This window comes from Rutidosis leptorrhynchoides, chromosome 2, assembly GCF_046630445.1.
Source record: "Rutidosis leptorrhynchoides isolate AG116_Rl617_1_P2 chromosome 2, CSIRO_AGI_Rlap_v1, whole genome shotgun sequence".
Taxonomy (NCBI): domain Eukaryota; kingdom Viridiplantae; phylum Streptophyta; class Magnoliopsida; order Asterales; family Asteraceae; genus Rutidosis; species Rutidosis leptorrhynchoides.
In genome coordinates, this window is record NC_092334.1 from 235,128,470 (window position 1) to 235,145,303 (window position 16,834).

The 16,834-nt window shown below is 32.7% G+C and overlaps 2 protein-coding genes across 2 annotated transcripts; one reads left to right on the forward strand and one right to left on the reverse strand.

The window, feature by feature from the left end:
• Positions 1-5,643: 5,643 nt before the first annotated feature.
• Positions 5,644-9,266, forward strand: LOC139891710 (vesicle-associated protein 1-2-like). The gene is made up of 7 exons (XM_071874687.1): positions 5,644-5,848; positions 5,938-6,008; positions 6,090-6,171; positions 6,546-6,661; positions 7,360-7,494; positions 8,302-8,409; positions 8,864-9,266. Exons 1-7 carry the CDS (start codon positions 5,788-5,790, stop codon positions 8,972-8,974), a joined length of 684 nt encoding a protein of 227 aa, XP_071730788.1. The 5' UTR covers positions 5,644-5,787; the 3' UTR covers positions 8,975-9,266.
• Positions 9,267-14,627: 5,361 nt separating this feature from the next.
• Positions 14,628-16,274, reverse strand: LOC139888603 (uncharacterized). The gene is made up of 3 exons (XM_071871604.1): positions 16,250-16,274; positions 15,348-15,466; positions 14,628-15,230 (listed from the first exon to the last, which is right to left on the reverse strand). Exons 1-3 carry the CDS (start codon positions 16,272-16,274, stop codon positions 14,628-14,630), a joined length of 747 nt encoding a protein of 248 aa, XP_071727705.1.
• Positions 16,275-16,834: the final 560 nt, after the last annotated feature.

The following is a 16,834-nucleotide window of genomic DNA, read 5'->3' on the forward strand; positions in this document are numbered from 1 at the left end:
GTTCCACAGGGAAATCTTTAAACAAAGCTCAACGCTATATTAGTTTACTTTTATAAAAATACAAATATATATATAAGTAATATTATTATTATAAAGGGGGGTTTTTACCGTTTAATGACCGGTTTGTCGATTTTAAAACTTTTAGTCGCAGTTAAAACCTAATGTAAAATATAAAATAAATACAAGACTTTAAATTAAAGCGTAAAGTACATAACGATAATGAAATTGCGAATAATAAAAATGCGATAAAATTAAATTGCGATAATTAAAAGTACGATAATTAAAAGTGCGATTAAATAAAATAACAATAAATAAAAGTGCGATAATTAGAAGTGCAATTAAATATAAAATAAAGGAAATTAAATATGAAATAAAAGAATTATGCTTATTTAAACTTCCGTAATCATGATGTTTGACGTGTTGATTTTAGTTTTATGCCCATGGGTTAATTGTCCTTTGTCCTGGATTATTCAATATGTCCGTCTGGTTTTTGTCCATAACAGTCCATCAGTCATAAATATAAATTGCAAGTGCCCTCGTCAAATTATTATTATACCCGAAGATAAATATTCCAACTAATTGGGGATTCGAATTGTAACAAGGTTTTAATACTTTGTTTAATGAATACACCAGGTTATCGACTGCGTGTAAACCAAGGTTTTACTACTTTGTTAACAATTACACCAATTACCCTTGAATGTAATTTCACCCCTGTTTTAATTATTCTAGTGGCTATTAATCCATTCCCGTGTCCGGTTAAATGAACGATTATTCGTACATATAAATACCCCGCCCATCGTGTCCGATCGAGTGTATATGGTAATTTATAGGGACGCCCAATTGTAAATCTTTATATTAACATTAACAAACTTTCATTTAGTTAAACAAATATAAAGCCCATTAATAGCCCATAGCCTAGTTTCCACAAGTGTCGTTCTTTTGTTCAAACCCCAATTATGGTACAAAGCCCAATTACCCAATTTTAATAATTAGCCCAACATCATGATTACTTCGTTTTAAACAAGCATAATAATAACTTAGCTACGAGACATTAATATAAAAAGGTTGAACATAACTTACAATGATTAAAAATAGCGTTGCGTTACACGGACAGAATTTCGACTTACACCCTTACAACATTCGCTAACATACCCTTATTATTAGAATTATAATTAAAATTAAAATATAAATTATAAATATAAATATATATTACTCGTATATATTGAGAGAGAGATGAAAATATGATGTTAAATTCGATCAGAATTCGGTTGGCTTTATAGCCAGAAGTGAATTTTGGGGCTCCGCGACTCGCGGCAAAAAGCCCTTCAAACTCCGCGAGTCGCGGAGAGGTATTTTCAATTCACACCCTTGGAGTTTCTGGCTGCCGACAGTTTTTAATATATATATATAATATATATATAATTAATATAATTAATTATATATTATATTATATTTATATACATAGTTAACTTGTAATTTTTAGTCCGTTGCGTCGAGCGTTAAGAATTGACTCTGGTCCCGGTTCCGGTTTTTCGAACGTCCTCGCGTACAATTTAATATCTTGTACTTTGCGTTTTGAATCTTGTACTCTTGTGATTTTGAGACGTTTCTTATCAATAATTGGAACCTTTTTGATTGTCTTTTGTTCTTTTGAGCTTTTTGGTCGTTTGCGTCTTCAAATCGTCGAATCTGTCTTTTGTCTTCACCTTTTATTATTTAAACGAATATCACTTGTAAATAGAACAATTGCAACTAAAAGCTTGTCTTTCTTGAGGAATAATGCTATGAAATATATGTTTGTTTTTAGCATTATCATCTACCATTATGAACTAAACGTTCATAGTGGTTATTTGGACTAAAACTGTAATTATTTGGGATTCCAGATGAAGCCGCCGGCTGTATTGATCTTAGCCGCCGGCTAGATCTCACAGAGCCATCGGCTTCATGCTTCAAATTATATAGTTTCTGATTTTTCGAGAACTGTTTAATTCTGTTTCTGTGATTACTGTTGTATCAGTTTATTGCTGCCATGTTCAAGATCTTTATTTGCATGCTTAATGAATAGGTAATAAGAACTAAGATTAATTAGTAATTAATTCTACGTATTCTTTTATTCGATTCATCTAACTTTTAAGATTAACCACATCAAACAAAGTATTTGAATTGCATGAAATCTAGCTAAGGATCATGAGTAGTAATAAATTAGATAAACATTAATTATACTCATACAATAAATTCACTATTGTTAGGCTTAATCGAAGAACCATAGTTTATGTAAATTCAAATGTCAATTGCATGAAAACTAAGTTAAGATTGATTTTTAGCTAGTAACTTAAATTAAATTGATTATGTTTATTAGCTTATCTATTTGTCAGCTTAATTGAATGTTCCCTTAGTCTACATCACAAGATTTAGGTAATATTTATCATGTGATTATTTGAATACTATAAGTTAGAATATTAACTTTGACACCCACTTAGTTAATATGTGCTTTAGGTCATACTTTGTGAACTTTATGTGATATTTAGTTTAACCTTGTTTAAGAAATAATGATTGGCCTATGATTATTATTTTACTAATTATCAATATGAGTAATGAAACTATCCAATAATGAATCCCTATAATTTACAAATCCAAGTAACCACTTCCTTTTATTATATTTAATTTAAAAGAGTTCATATTCTATCTTTCCTAAGATAGTCTTACTATAACTAGATAAGATAATCTATAACAACAATATTAATTACTTCTAATTATTTCCTAAGGCTGTATTCCGAGGGTTTTTTTTTTTTTTTTTTTTTTTTTTTTTTTTTTGAGAAAGAAAGGAAATGAGTTGGAAGGAAAAAGATTAATCATGCATTCTTGAGTTTTTTTAGGAAGGAAAGAGATAGAGAAGAAGGGGTTTGAGAGGACAGTATATAGCCTTTTTAATTAAATTGTTATCATCCCAAATTTGAGTGGAAAACATTTTTTATGTATTTAAATTCAAAAGATTATCATTACTCCATTACTTTTAGACCTTCCCCACATTACTGTACTCCTAATTTTTACCCACAATTGCAATTGCTCAAAATTAATTTCTAATATTACCATTGTTTTTAGAAACCTCGAATTCTTATTACCCAGTATATGAATGTTACATTGACTCCTCTTTATATAACGTAACATACATCAGTGATTTTATCATCAAACTAAATTAACAATAGCTGATGATACGTCAAAATATAAGATACGTATACAGTTCGTGATCATCGTATCCGTATGATTTGCTGATCGGTATCACTCAAGAGAGAGATTATATTGCTTGGGTTAATGTGAAGGTTTGAGGAATATTTGTTGTATCGGGTGGCGATTCCCTTTCTAGTAACGTAGATTACACTTTGAATGTAATTGATTTTACGCCACTTATCTTTACGAGATTTAAGCTAGTAAAGAGTCGAACGATTGTATGGATTAATTTATGAATGTAGTGTATGATTATGTTGATGGATGAGATCATTATGTTGACTGATCATTTTCTCAAGTTATAGTATTGCTTCTCATTTTCTCTGCCTCTACCTTTAGTTTCTTTCTCACAATTTATAGGCATATAGTGAAGGCCTTTATCTTTCCAAGGACCCTCCACCATCTCTCCACTTAAGTAATTGCTGACATCTTATTTTGGTTCTAAAGTTCCTCCACCATATCTCTAGATAGTAGATACTTCATTATTATTGTCTATACATATATATCAAATATGTATAGTAACAAGAAAGGTGGTGTTCGCGCGCTGCTGCTTGAAAAGTGCTAGCGATTTAATTAAAAAAATAAAAAATATTATATATTTTAAACCGTGTAATAGCGAGTGTATGTATTCATGTATACTATCCTATCAACTTTCTCCAAATGATAAAGACATAATAGGCAACAAAAAAAATAAAATGATTAACAGTTCTCGGCCAATAGGTATCAGGAGAAAAAAATTAAAAGGATGAATAGTGAGAAATAAAAAAAATTGAATAGTGTCCGGTCACTGTTGATGAATAGTAATAGTGACCGTCCAATAGAAAGACACCATTCACTTTGATAATTAGATTATATAGTAATATTATTTTGTTAATTATTATATATATATATATATATATATATATATATATATATATATATATATATATATATATATATATATATATATATATATATATATATATATATATATATATATATATTTAATTACGTATAGTAATATTATTTTGTTGTATATACACTATCAATAGCCATTAACAAATATTACTTCTTTTCCCAACATTAATGTACTCCGTAATATGGAGTATTAATTTATATTCATTATCTAGTTTTTTTTCTTTTTTCTTTCAACTCAAGAATTACTATCAAATATATTATATTGCAATCATTTCCATCTTTATTTTCTCTTCTTTTTTCCACCCCACTCCTTTTCACTTAAAAAAACTCGAGAATACAGAGTAAGAATTAGACTAAAGACAACTTATATCCGCTACACGTAGTCTCTTGGGACGAATCCTTAACTTACTAATTACTATATCACTTTGATCGGGTTGTGTTGTTCGTAAAGGTGTTAAAAGTGAAAGATACATTAAGATATTATAAATTTAAAATTTAAAAATAAATTAAGCACTCCATAATACACACTTTTGTACATCACTATGTCTAGATATACTTAATTTGGATTTTATTATATTTAACCTTTCTTAAAAATACAACTTTTCAATGCATAAAGTACAAAATGTTTTGTTCATATATGGAGAATATATAATTTATAAATTTATCAAGGGAAAATATGAATTTGTTAATGTGATGTATACTATCAGTTAGGGATGGCAATGACTACCGAATTCAATGGATATCTACCCGATCTTTCCGTTTCATGATGAATATGGATGAATCTAAATGAATATGGATACGAATATGTATGAACCTAAATGGATATGAATATTAAAATGGATGAAAATTTTTATCCATAGATATATCCATTAACACCTGAAATACATATATAAATACATAAGTATATATATGCTTACATATTTACTATTATAATTGTATTTATCGTTAGATTTATATTCTGTTTTCAACCTTATAAAAAAATAACTGTGGCATTTTACAATATAACTAGTACTAGTATATTTAACAAAATAAACATACGAATTACATGTTTAATTTTTCATAATCTATGTTTGATAATAATTTAACAAATTGTGTTCTATCTTCGATAAATATTACACATTCTTGTGGATAGATTTTAGTTATGTCATGTTTTATTTGTTTTTTCGTTATATTACGTATTGATTTTCATCGCACTTTAGAAAATATTATAACATTTTTTAATATTCAGTGGATATCCATTAAACCACTTAATCCATTAGATATGAATATGAATGGATGAACTGAAATTCAATTAAAATGGATATGAATATGAATGAATGAACATAAATTAAACGAATATGAATACGATATCATCCGATTCATATTCGATTCATTACCATCCGTGCTATCACTCCTTTTCTTTTAGAAATATTAAAAAAAAAAAAAAAAAAAAAACTAATTGGTCAAAAAGTCAAACATGGCCATTAGCATTTTACTAGCATCGAACTCTCCGTTTTCATACTTTGTAAAGAAACGCCTTTTTCTCAACAACCCGATATGTATTTCATCAATCTCAATTTCTCCCAATTTTATTTTTATATTCTAAATTAAATAAAATCATCAAAATTCAGATTTGATTCTTGGGAATCCAATTTAATCTCATCGATTGAACAAATTATAATTATAATGAGTAGTATAACAACGGTGGAACTCGTTACTGTTGACCCTTCTGAACTTAAATTCTCCTGTAAGTGGTCACCTGAATTCATTCATTTCTTAATTTTCTTAATTAGTTCTAATTAAATGATGACTTTTGTTTGTTGGATGTGAAATTAGTTGAATTAAATAAACAGATCTCTTCATCGCTTCAGTTAACCAATAATACTGATAATCATGTTGGTTTTAAGGTAAACTTTTCTGGTTTCTAATTGATCTCGTGATGATTTTAAATTATGATATGAATTTGAAATTATGTGTTAATTGTGTAGGTAAAAACAACGAATCCGAAGAAGTATTGTGTTCGTCCGAATACTGGAGTTGTTTTGCCTCGATCATCATGTGAAATCATAGGTGAATAATGCATTATTCTCTCTCTCTCTCTCTTTTTTTTTTTTTTTTTTTTTTTTTTTTTTTTTTTAATTCATAGTTAATGTGATTACTGAAAAAGCTAATGCCATTGTTTTTTATATTCAAAAGTATCATAAAATTAGCCTGTTTTACGTAAGCATCCGATTTATTGTTTTTTACTTTCAGTTAATTATTATGTAAATGTATATTCAACTGCTTGAATGAATGACTTTATAACACTTAGTACTACTACATGAAGTAAACCATATTGATACTTAAATTCACAAATATCAAAAAAAAAAAAAAAAAAAAAATTTAAACTTTTTTATATGTTAATTGTTAATTATATATTTGTTAAATTTGCTGTTTTGGTTCAGTGACAATGCAAGCTCAGAAAGAGGCTCCTGCCGACATGCAATGCAGGGACAAATTTCTTCTTCAGAGTGTAGTTGCAAGCCCAGGTGCAACCCCAAAGGACATCACACCTGAAATGGTAACAATACGTTTCTATTTTATTGTTGCATGCTTATTTTTGTGTTTGACTGGTCAATGATTGAGATATAACGGATGAAAGACATGATCGGGACCCGAACGAAGTACGCTGGTTATCTCTTCAACAAAACATTTAGGTTGCAAAATTGATAGGTTGGGTGGGTTTATGGGTCAAAACTCAAAACAAGTAGTTTTAGGTATTCCCATGTCCCTGACCTTCTTCAATAAATAATGTTTTAGAGTAGTCATTTCATTAATGATAGTTGAATATAATGAATCTGTTTCAGTTTCAGTGGTAATTGTGAGTCTCTTTTTTTTTTTTTTTAAAGTTTGAATAAAATGATTTGGGGGCGACTTTCGACTCATGTGACCTGTTTCTTTAAGTTCTTTAATTGTATTTGTGTGACATATTAGATAGTAAAAATGACGAGTATTAACCTATTCTTTAGTAAATATATTAACACAAAGTTGTCTTCAACGGGGAACCTAAACCACATGCACATCCTGCAAGTTCTTTTAGTTGTGTAAAATACATAAAAATAAAAATAAAATAAATACGTTGTCTTAATGCATCCCCGTAAAAAAGTAGACTACTTAAGTTTAGGTATTAAATTTAAATTAACAAAGTGAAAGTACATTGCTAATTTTTTAATTTATTTTTTAATTTTGCAATCATATTATGGTTGATCGATGTTACAGTTTTCTAAGGAGGCAGGAAATGCCGTGGAAGAGTGCAAATTGAGAGTTGTATATGTTCCTGCAACTTCAGTCCTTACACAAGGAACAGAGGAAGTGTCTTCACCGATCGATAAGGGAAATCTGAGTGGGCCCGAGGTCGATTCCCCAAAATTTCCTTCTTTTTTGTTTCACTTTTTTTTTTTAAAAAGAAAAAAAACCTTGACCTTGTTATAAAAATGCTCATTTCTTTTCTTTGTTTGGTTGTTACAGGCTTCAAGAGGTTAGTCACTAATCTATATGGAAAATGGAATTTTATTTTATTATATTTTTTGGCAAAAAAAATAAAAATAATAAAAATAGAACTGGTCCAAAGATCAATTGAGTTACAAGTGATGCAGACCCTAAGTATTCTCCTTGAAAAATGTACATGGATGATGTCACACTTATCTTAATAATTCGTCTATTTTACAACTCCTTATGTGATTAATATTTTGAAACAATTGGACAGGACCTTTTGTAGTTAACTAATTATGCTCTTTGAAAATGCCAAAAAGTGTTGTAAATATGCAAGAATGAGCAATTTGGCACAAAATGTGGGATATATAAAAAGACAAAAGAAACCATTAAACTTGTTGTTTTTTCACACTTATTTATTCTTGCAAACATGTCATTTTCTTTTCCATTTTGGCAAGAAAAGTGATGGTTGTGTGGCGGACTAGTATAGTGAGCTGAAAATTTCGATGACATATTTACTTTGGCAGTTTCTGTGTGTTAATATTAGAACTTCAAACAATAAGTTTAAGTTATTTGTATTTATATATCTTTTGTTATTTTGTGAGTTCCACATATGTATTTAACTGTTTGTGGCCACTATTGTGGATCCCATTTGCATCAGTGGACCCACCAAATGATGAAATACTGTTTAGAGATTGTGTTAAATTAACCATGTTGATGGATTTTCAGGTGAGATCTCGTATTTCACAGTTTTTTCAGGAGAGATCTCTTATTTCACAGTTGACAACTGATAAGAATGCTGCTATTGAACAATGTAACAGAATTCGACAAGAAATGGTGAGACCTCCCTTTTAATTTTAATTTGTACACCAACTGTTAATGATTAATATTAAATGTTGGACTAAGAGTGTCAACCTTGCCTGACCCAAACCCAAATTAAATTACCTGTTTTGACCCGTTAACCATCCCTTCTGTCTTGCTTATTTAACAACTCTACTTGTACCATTTCATAATCTGTCATCAAAGAATCCTACTCCTTCCGTCCCAAATCTATTGTCTCCAGATAAAAAAAAAACACACAGTTTAAGAAAAAATACATGTCGTCACATGTACCTTTTTTTTTTAAACTTCCCCTTACTTTTTACCTATCTTTTTGTCCTATATGAATGATGTAGCGGCAGAAAAGATTTTTATCACATTATTTTTATCCATTTATGGAAGTGGACAATTAATTTGGGACGGAGGGAGTAAAAAATGGTGAACTAATCCGCACTTTGGTTTCGATATATAGGAGCTCTTGAAGCGTGGAAGCAACGAAAGTCAAGGAGGTGGTGCCTCGTTGTTCTTTGTCATTGTTGTTGCCTTAATTGGCTTGATTCTTGGGTATATCTTGAAAAAATGATTGTTCGTTCATCTATTGAGTTGAGATTTCTTTCGTTTCTTAAATGGTCATATTCGAAATAGTAAAGGGACGGAATTCGTGAGTGGTTTGTTTAAAATTTTCATTGAAGTAGTCTTGTGACTGTAGAAGAGAAACTTATAGCTAAATGTGGTAAAGAAGCATTTGATGGAATCATCCATTCTTGTTTTTCTTGAGGAAATTATATGTTTCTGGTCTTTAAGTGTGGAACCAGGTGTTCTAAGTACATTTTAGAATTATGATGATTTACTCTTATTACATTTTTTTTTCTTAATCCACATTTACATGTTTATTCTTTACTTCCTGTTTATCTTACTGAAATAAGTACAAAAAGGTAGTTATATTTTTTCTCATTTATACAAGCTCTGATTTTTTTTTTTTTTCCGCAAAAAAGCGAACATATATAAAAAAAGGAAACTTACATCCAAGAATGAAAGACTCGAGAGAAGTGAACGATACAATGACCTAAAACACAAACAAACAGAAACAACCACACAAAGCACCTCTCGACCCCACTAAAGAAAATTGAAAGCCTCGCGCTCTAAAAACTTCAGACGACTAGGGTTCCCTACCTATCGCCGTTTTCCGATCTGTTCGGAAGGACATCGCCGTCAAATTAATCAGGGGAAGAAGAACTTTTATTTGCGCTAATGATGATGGATGGCAATACAAGGTTCGTAACGGTAACTCTAAACCTATCTCTAACTCGTATCAAACTGGTTCTTCCAGGGAGAATACTTCCTTTTATGTTACGAACGTACCAGAGAATATTGATAGTCACGGATTATGGCAAGTATGTAAATCGTATGGTAATATCGTTGATTCGTATGTAGCTTTCAAGATATCAAAACAAGGTACTCGTTTTGGCTTTGTAAGGTTTGCTGACGTGAAAGATCCATACACGTTTGCGAAGCTTTTGTCTACGATTCTCGTAGATAAGATGAAACTTTATGTTACCGTGGCTAAGTCTCAGTAAAGGAATGATAAACATGTTAAACCTAATGTTGTCAAACCTCCATAAACCTCACATGAATCTACGATTTTTTTTTGAAATAGTAATTTTTTGAATCAAACTTTCAAAAATGGAAACTGAAACAAAATCGTTGCAAAAATGGTAAAACCGAACTTCCAAAGTTCGGTTTTGGTCAAAACCGAAGTTTGGAAGTTCGGTTTTGTTATTTTACTCATTTCCACAGTGACTTGGCAGACATGTGTACTAGGTTAGCCACCCGTGCCCTAAACCGAAGTTTTAACCTCGACAGGCTCATCCTCAAGTGGGTAATCAGAAACACTCACGTCAAGAGGGCTTCGAGAGGACGAGGCACCTACATATGGTCGGATAGGGGTCCGAGAGGAAGATCCATGATATGTTTCTTGAGGGGTCCCAGAGGATGATCCAAGATGCGTGTTCAACGGGGTATTGTATATGTTTGGAGGGTGGTTGAAGACGTTCTGATGAGTATTGTAGACGTTTTGATGGGTAGGGTATGTGTTTCGAGGGGTACTGTATATGTCTCGAGGGTTAGGATATGTTTGGCGAGGATCATGATAATGCGACTGATCACCGTAATCATAAGCCGGGAACTCGAAGTTTTGTGACGGATAGTATTCAAATGGAGCACCTGGCTGTTGATGATGCGCGTATGAAAGTAGGTTATGTGGCATGTCATAAAATGCTTGCGGGTTAGGTTGACTGTTTGGTTGCATTTGTGCAAATGCCATATCTTGCATCCTCCAAAGCCCTTCCTCCTGTATATAGTTAAAAGTAAACCAATATAATCGATCGTGAGGTTATTGTTTATAAATAATTAAAATATCACACAATTGTATCTTACATAGACATTGGTAGTCCCTGCCCAATTAGGATATGTGTTGGTACCCTCGTTGGTTCCTGGATCTGTAATGTGCAAAACAGTGCGAGCCTTGTACCAGTCATAGTAACCCCTGCTGACACCCCTACAATCTCTACCAACAAATATACGAATGGCTCGGTCATTCCATTGTGCGATGTACGTGGCCTGGGGGGCATTAGTCCTCATATCAACATTTCTTTTCATGCTATGGTTTGTTTTGTGCAAATGATGATGCGACTGAGCGGGAAGCAAGTGGTCAACGCCTGGAATTGGCTGACCCCATCCAAACTGCCTACAGACCCGATCGGGTAGATGTGTCTCAATAGTAGCCCAGAATATAATAGCCCCACGGTATGACCATAAGGGTCTGTCAGCTGCGCACTGCTCGGGTAGTCGGGCGAATAACTCATCATCATAGGGTTGCCATATAAACTGCATCAACATATTATAATAGTTAATAAATGTTTTGACTTTAACATAGCTTCTATAGTTTCACACCAAATAAATGTTACCTGTCTAGGCGTTAACGCCGAAAGTAGGGAGCGAACTGTTGACAATACATGTGCTGGCGTATTTTTGTTAGTCCGTTTACCTTTCCACCTACATATGAATAACACATACAAATGAATATAGTTACAATAACTAAAGGTTTAAAGTTACAATGATCACTTACCTAGAACCATAGGGTGCTGGAATAAGTGGAATCTGGTTCGGTGGCAAGTCCTCTGGAATCTTTCGTACATCATTTTTGAGAATTGGCGCGAGGGATGGAATTCGTTCATACACCCACTGTTGTACTAAAAGTAGCGAACCATTAATGGCCTTGGCTTCATAGTTTGTGGCCGCTTTACACAAATTTCTATAAAGATGTGCGAGAACAGCAATACCCCAACTAATACGATTAGCTGGACTCAAGTCCAGGATGGTATGCAAGAAACTCAAAGGGACATCATACGCATTAGCATCAGAAAATAGAATGCCACCCATCATAGCTAAAATATATACTCTAGCCCGCTGTTGGTGAGACTCGATAGTGTCTCCAACTTCTTCATTCAACTTCGTCATTAAAACAGAAATTAATATCCTCCCTCTACGTATACCCCTATTTCCAATAGCCTCAGGGGAGATCCCTAAGTAGGTAACAACAAACGGTATCCAATCACTATCATTTGTTTCATACCAAATACCGGAGAACACATCCTCGTCTATTGGTAAACCAAATAAAACCTGAACGTCTTGCAACGTTACAATTGCTTCTCCTACAAATATTAATATGGATTAATATATATATATATATATATATATATATATATATATATATATATATATATATATATATATATATATATATATATATATATATAAAATATAAACTTGACTAAATTAATAAATATAAATATATATTCGTAAATACTATTTTAAACAATTATCTAAAATTATATATTTATATATACATATATACATATATATATATATATATATATATATATATATATATATATATATATATATATATATATATATATATATATATATATATATATATATATATATATATATATATATAAACTTGACTAAAATAATGATATATATTACGAAGATATAATAATATATATTAAAATAAATAATTAATATATATATAAGGTAATGATTTTGTACCAATCAGTAAGTGAAACGTATGCGTCTTCGGGCGCCATCTTTCAATCATAGCAGTAACAAGTGACCAATCCAGTCTTTGTTTACCCAATTTATAAACTAAACCCAAACCTACATTATCGAGATACACCTACACATGCTCATTAATTCTTCCGTTTGGTAGCCGTTTAATATGCTGCCAAAAGCTCAGATCAGCTCTTCGTGGTTTGACCAACGTCTCCTCGTCAAGCTTCTTTGTAAATACCGCATACGATCTATGATTCCTTTCGGCTTGTAAAAATAATAAAGAACTATCAACCGGCTCCGATCTAGCACGTACTTGGTTCGTTTGAGCCATCGGTTTTGTTAAAAATTAAAGGATTTTCGAATTATTATTTTTTTTTTGCTTTGGATCTGATTTGTGTGTGACCACCGAAGTTACAGAGTTCGGATTTATACAGAACCCAAAACCGAAGTTTGAAACTTCGGTTTCCACGTGTCGTTTTTTTATTCGCCCGTTTAAATTTTTACGGATTGTATTTATTGTGGATAAAAATACAGTAAATGGGGTAGCTGAAAGTTAAAGCAAAACCGAAGTTCCAAACTTCGGTTTTGCCACGTCGCCCATCCAGTCACCAATTCGACGGACCAAATGAATAAAATAACAAAACCGAACTTCCAAACTTCGGTTTTGACCAAAACCGAACTTTGGAAGTTCGGTTTTACCATTTTTGCAACGATTTTGATTCAGTTTCCATTTTTGAAAGTGTGATTATAAAAATTACCATTTTTAAAAAAATTCATGAATCTACTCGGGTTCATAATTCGGAACATGATTCACATAATTTTTCTAGCAATAATTATTCGAATACTTATGCTAATGTGACTGCTAATAACAAGAACTTTGCTGGGAAAAGGGTTGGGAAGGCTCCGATCAAAAGAGTCCGATCAAAAGAGTCCACGTTTTTTTTGTGTTAAGAAAGAAAAGATAAGATTGACTTATCAACCGGTTTGATCGTATTTATTTTCAGTTTTACTTTTTGTTTATGATTAATTGTATTGATGTATGTATTCATAATTCGATTAACATGCGTATGTATTTTGATTCAGTTTTTATATATTGTATTGTATGCTTTTATTGCTTTGATTGTCTCTACTTGTTCAGTTTCGATTACACTTTTTCTACACTGATTTTTTTAACAGCTAAAATATATTAATAACACCACAACCCCCTAGTAAGACACTAGGGAGAGGGCCCGAAAATTACAAAGGCTTAATAAGCCAAGAGTTCCAACTCAGATTACATTTGCTTCTACTAACAATCCAATTAAAAGAAAAAATCTTAACGTAGTCGAATAAAATATCTTTATTCAAACGAGTCAGATCAAAAAGCACACTATTCCGGAATCTCCAAATAATCCATAAAGTTGCGCGAACAATCGAGTATAGACGGATCTTTACAGTATTCGATAAATGGACAGAGGAGTACCAGTCTAGCCATACTGCCCACGAGCTGCAAATCAGAATGTTTATACCAACCCATCTTCGTGTCTTGCTCCATAAGTCCAACGCTAACCGGCATTCGAAGAAAATGTGGTCAATCGATTCAATATGACAATCACATGTAATACAATCAATATCCTCTATCTCAATACCTCACTTGGAAATATTAAGCCGGGTAGGTAATCTATCCCATGCCACTCGCCACAAAAAAATGTTTATCTTTCTAGGAATTTCCTTCAACCAAATATGATCAATAGCCACTGACAGTAAACTATGATCATCAAGATACTTTCGCGTGTCCCCGACATTAAAGATGCCATCTTCCGATATCGACCACAACCATGAGTCCGTTTCATCCCGCAACTTACACGGCCCAATGAAATCAATATGTTGCTGGACAGGAGCAGCATTTCTGGGCCCAATATCCCGTGACCAATCCCAGGCCCATAAGCCATTCTCAACTCGATTAAATAGGAAAAAGTTTGGATTAGAGTCGAGATGCATGTGCCGATTAAATTTAGATGCGAGAGTCCCATCACCCTTCCAATTATCCTTTCAGAAGTGTATGGACCGGCCATTCCCCACTTTCACCCGCAGCACGTTGGCGGGCAACAAACCATCATGTTTTAACTTCTGAAATAATTTCACAATTGGAGCCCAAACACCATTTTTGTTAATCTCACCTTGCATCCCACCATCATACCATGAATAGCCTCAATTACCGAGACCCACAAAGCCTCTTTATTAATTAGAAAGCGCCATGCCCATTTAAGAAGCAATGCATGGTTAAACGAACATAGGCTACCGATAGAAAGACCGCCATTTTCCTTAGATGTCAAAACTTGATCCCACTTTATCCAATGCATCTTTCGGTTATCACTTGTACTCCCCCAAAAAAAGGATGCTCGAATACTTTCAACCTCTTTTATAATTGTTTCGGGGCATCTATATAAAGATAAATAATATATGCCCATGGATCCTAGAACCGAATTTACCAACGTTGATAGACCTCCAATAGATAAAAGGTTAGCTTTCCATCCTGATAGTTTCTTTCTTGACTTCTCAACGAACGGCTTCCAACTTGCAAGTTTTTTCATAGAAACACCCATCGGTAATCCCAAATTTTTAAAAGGAACCGTACCTTTTGAGCACCAGGCCAATACCACCATACTTTCAAGTTCGATGTTATTGACCCCGATCCCATATATAGCTGAATTGGCTACATTAATAGCTAATCTTGAGACGACCTAGAACCCCTCAAGAACTTGCAAAATCGCCTCCAAGTTATGTCTCTGCCATTCGGAAACAAAAATAGCGTCGTCCTCATAAAATAAATGAGAAATACAAATTGGGGGATTACCAACATGCGCAACATTAAGAGAGCCATCCACTATTTTATTTTTGATGGAAATATGTAACCCTTCCATCACAATTAAAAATAAGAACGGGCTTATCGGATCTCCTTGTCTTAAACCCCTACGGACTATAAATTCATTGGAGGACTACCATTAACAAGAATCGATGTTCGAGCCTGATCATATATATAGGCATATATATGTATATTTTAAGTGCAAAAGGCAATTCAAACATAAGTGTAAATAGAACCGTGCTGATAAGTAAGTAACTGTGCGCTGCGCCTAAACATTGCGGAAGTCCGCATAAAGAAAGTTTGCGAAGATGTCACGCACAAACATTGCGGATATGTCGGTGCTGCGCGAACATTAATTCTGCGAATATCTGAAGCCTATAAATAGGGAGCTTGACCTCTCATTTTAGGTTGTTGATTCTCTGGTCTTTATGGTTCACTTGTGACTACGCCCAAGTATCAATCATAATCGAGCCAAGGTAATGCAATCAAGACCGGGACATGGTGATTGATCACTTGAATCTAAGTGAAAGACGATCATAAGGTCCCAAAAACATTATCAACACCACCATCCACCCCTCATTGCACTCAATTCCTAAATTAGATCTTAGCGTCTAATTTAGTATTGATCAATTGGCGCCATCCGTGAGACATGAATTAAAAATTGAATTCGATAAATCTATTCTGTGTAGTTGAATGATTTAATTGCAAATTCAATTGTAGTCATGTTCTTGTTCAATGATTTGCAGGTTTCTACATTCAATTGAAAGCGTTAAGCTAAAATGACAACACATATCTAAAAGAAGAATAATAACACAGTTGAAATATGTGATTTTAGAAGTTCAACATCATTTAATTTTCAAACAAGTCCTGAGATCAGCAAGCAAACAAAATATTTACTTGCTAAATCATCAGGAAACGCCATCGCTAACGAAGGAATGCAACAAAATGTTATAATTGAAAAATCAATTGCAGCTAAATACAATACTCAACAAGCTATAAGCCAACGCGAAGAAAATACCGCGAAAGTTAATTATGTAAATTCTCAAGGGAATACAGACAAATATTCAACGAATGAAAGCACTACGAATGCTGTTAACAAAAACGCAAAAAAGATGCAACAATTAAAACTATAAAGCGTGTAATACTGCCTTTAGAGGCAAGGCAATTGCTTCAAGAGAAAGGTCTTGATCTTCATATTCTGTTAAACTATGAATGGCCACTCAATGATACTTTGTCACAAAAGCAACAATTGGCCACAAATAGTAATGATGATGTAACTGAAGATATGCGTGATTGCAATGTGTTTGGATCGCCCGTGTTACTTTTAAAGAAAGCAAAGCATTCAAAAATATAGCGCCAACTCTCTGATAATTCAAATGGTGATCCTGAAATTATTGAAGTTACAAAGCTTAAGCGTAAAAGGCCTGGAACACCAATTCCACAATATATGGAAGAGGGCGAAACTTCAGAAGCTCCAGAGAA

Excerpts from the sequence above, each read along its gene's own strand:
- LOC139891710 (XM_071874687.1), top strand. The coding sequence starts at position 5,788 with ATGAGTAGTATAACAACGGTGGAACTCGTTACTGTTGACCCTTCTGAA. Across the intron at positions 5,849-5,937 it reads TTCTGAACTTAAATTCTCCT|TTGAATTAAATAAACAGATC; the intron begins GTAAGTGGTCAC and ends ATGTGAAATTAG. Across the intron at positions 6,009-6,089 it reads ATAATCATGTTGGTTTTAAG|GTAAAAACAACGAATCCGAA; the intron begins GTAAACTTTTCT and ends TTAATTGTGTAG.
- LOC139888603 (XM_071871604.1), bottom strand. The coding sequence starts at position 16,274 with ATGGCGTTTCCTGATGATTTAGCAA. Across the intron at positions 15,467-16,249 it reads GTTTCCTGATGATTTAGCAA|TCCGTAGGGGTTTAAGACAA; the intron begins GTAAATATTTTG and ends ATGAATTTATAG. Across the intron at positions 15,231-15,347 it reads GCTCTCTTAATGTTGCGCAT|GTCGTCTCAAGATTAGCTAT; the intron begins GTTGGTAATCCC and ends GAGGGGTTCTAG.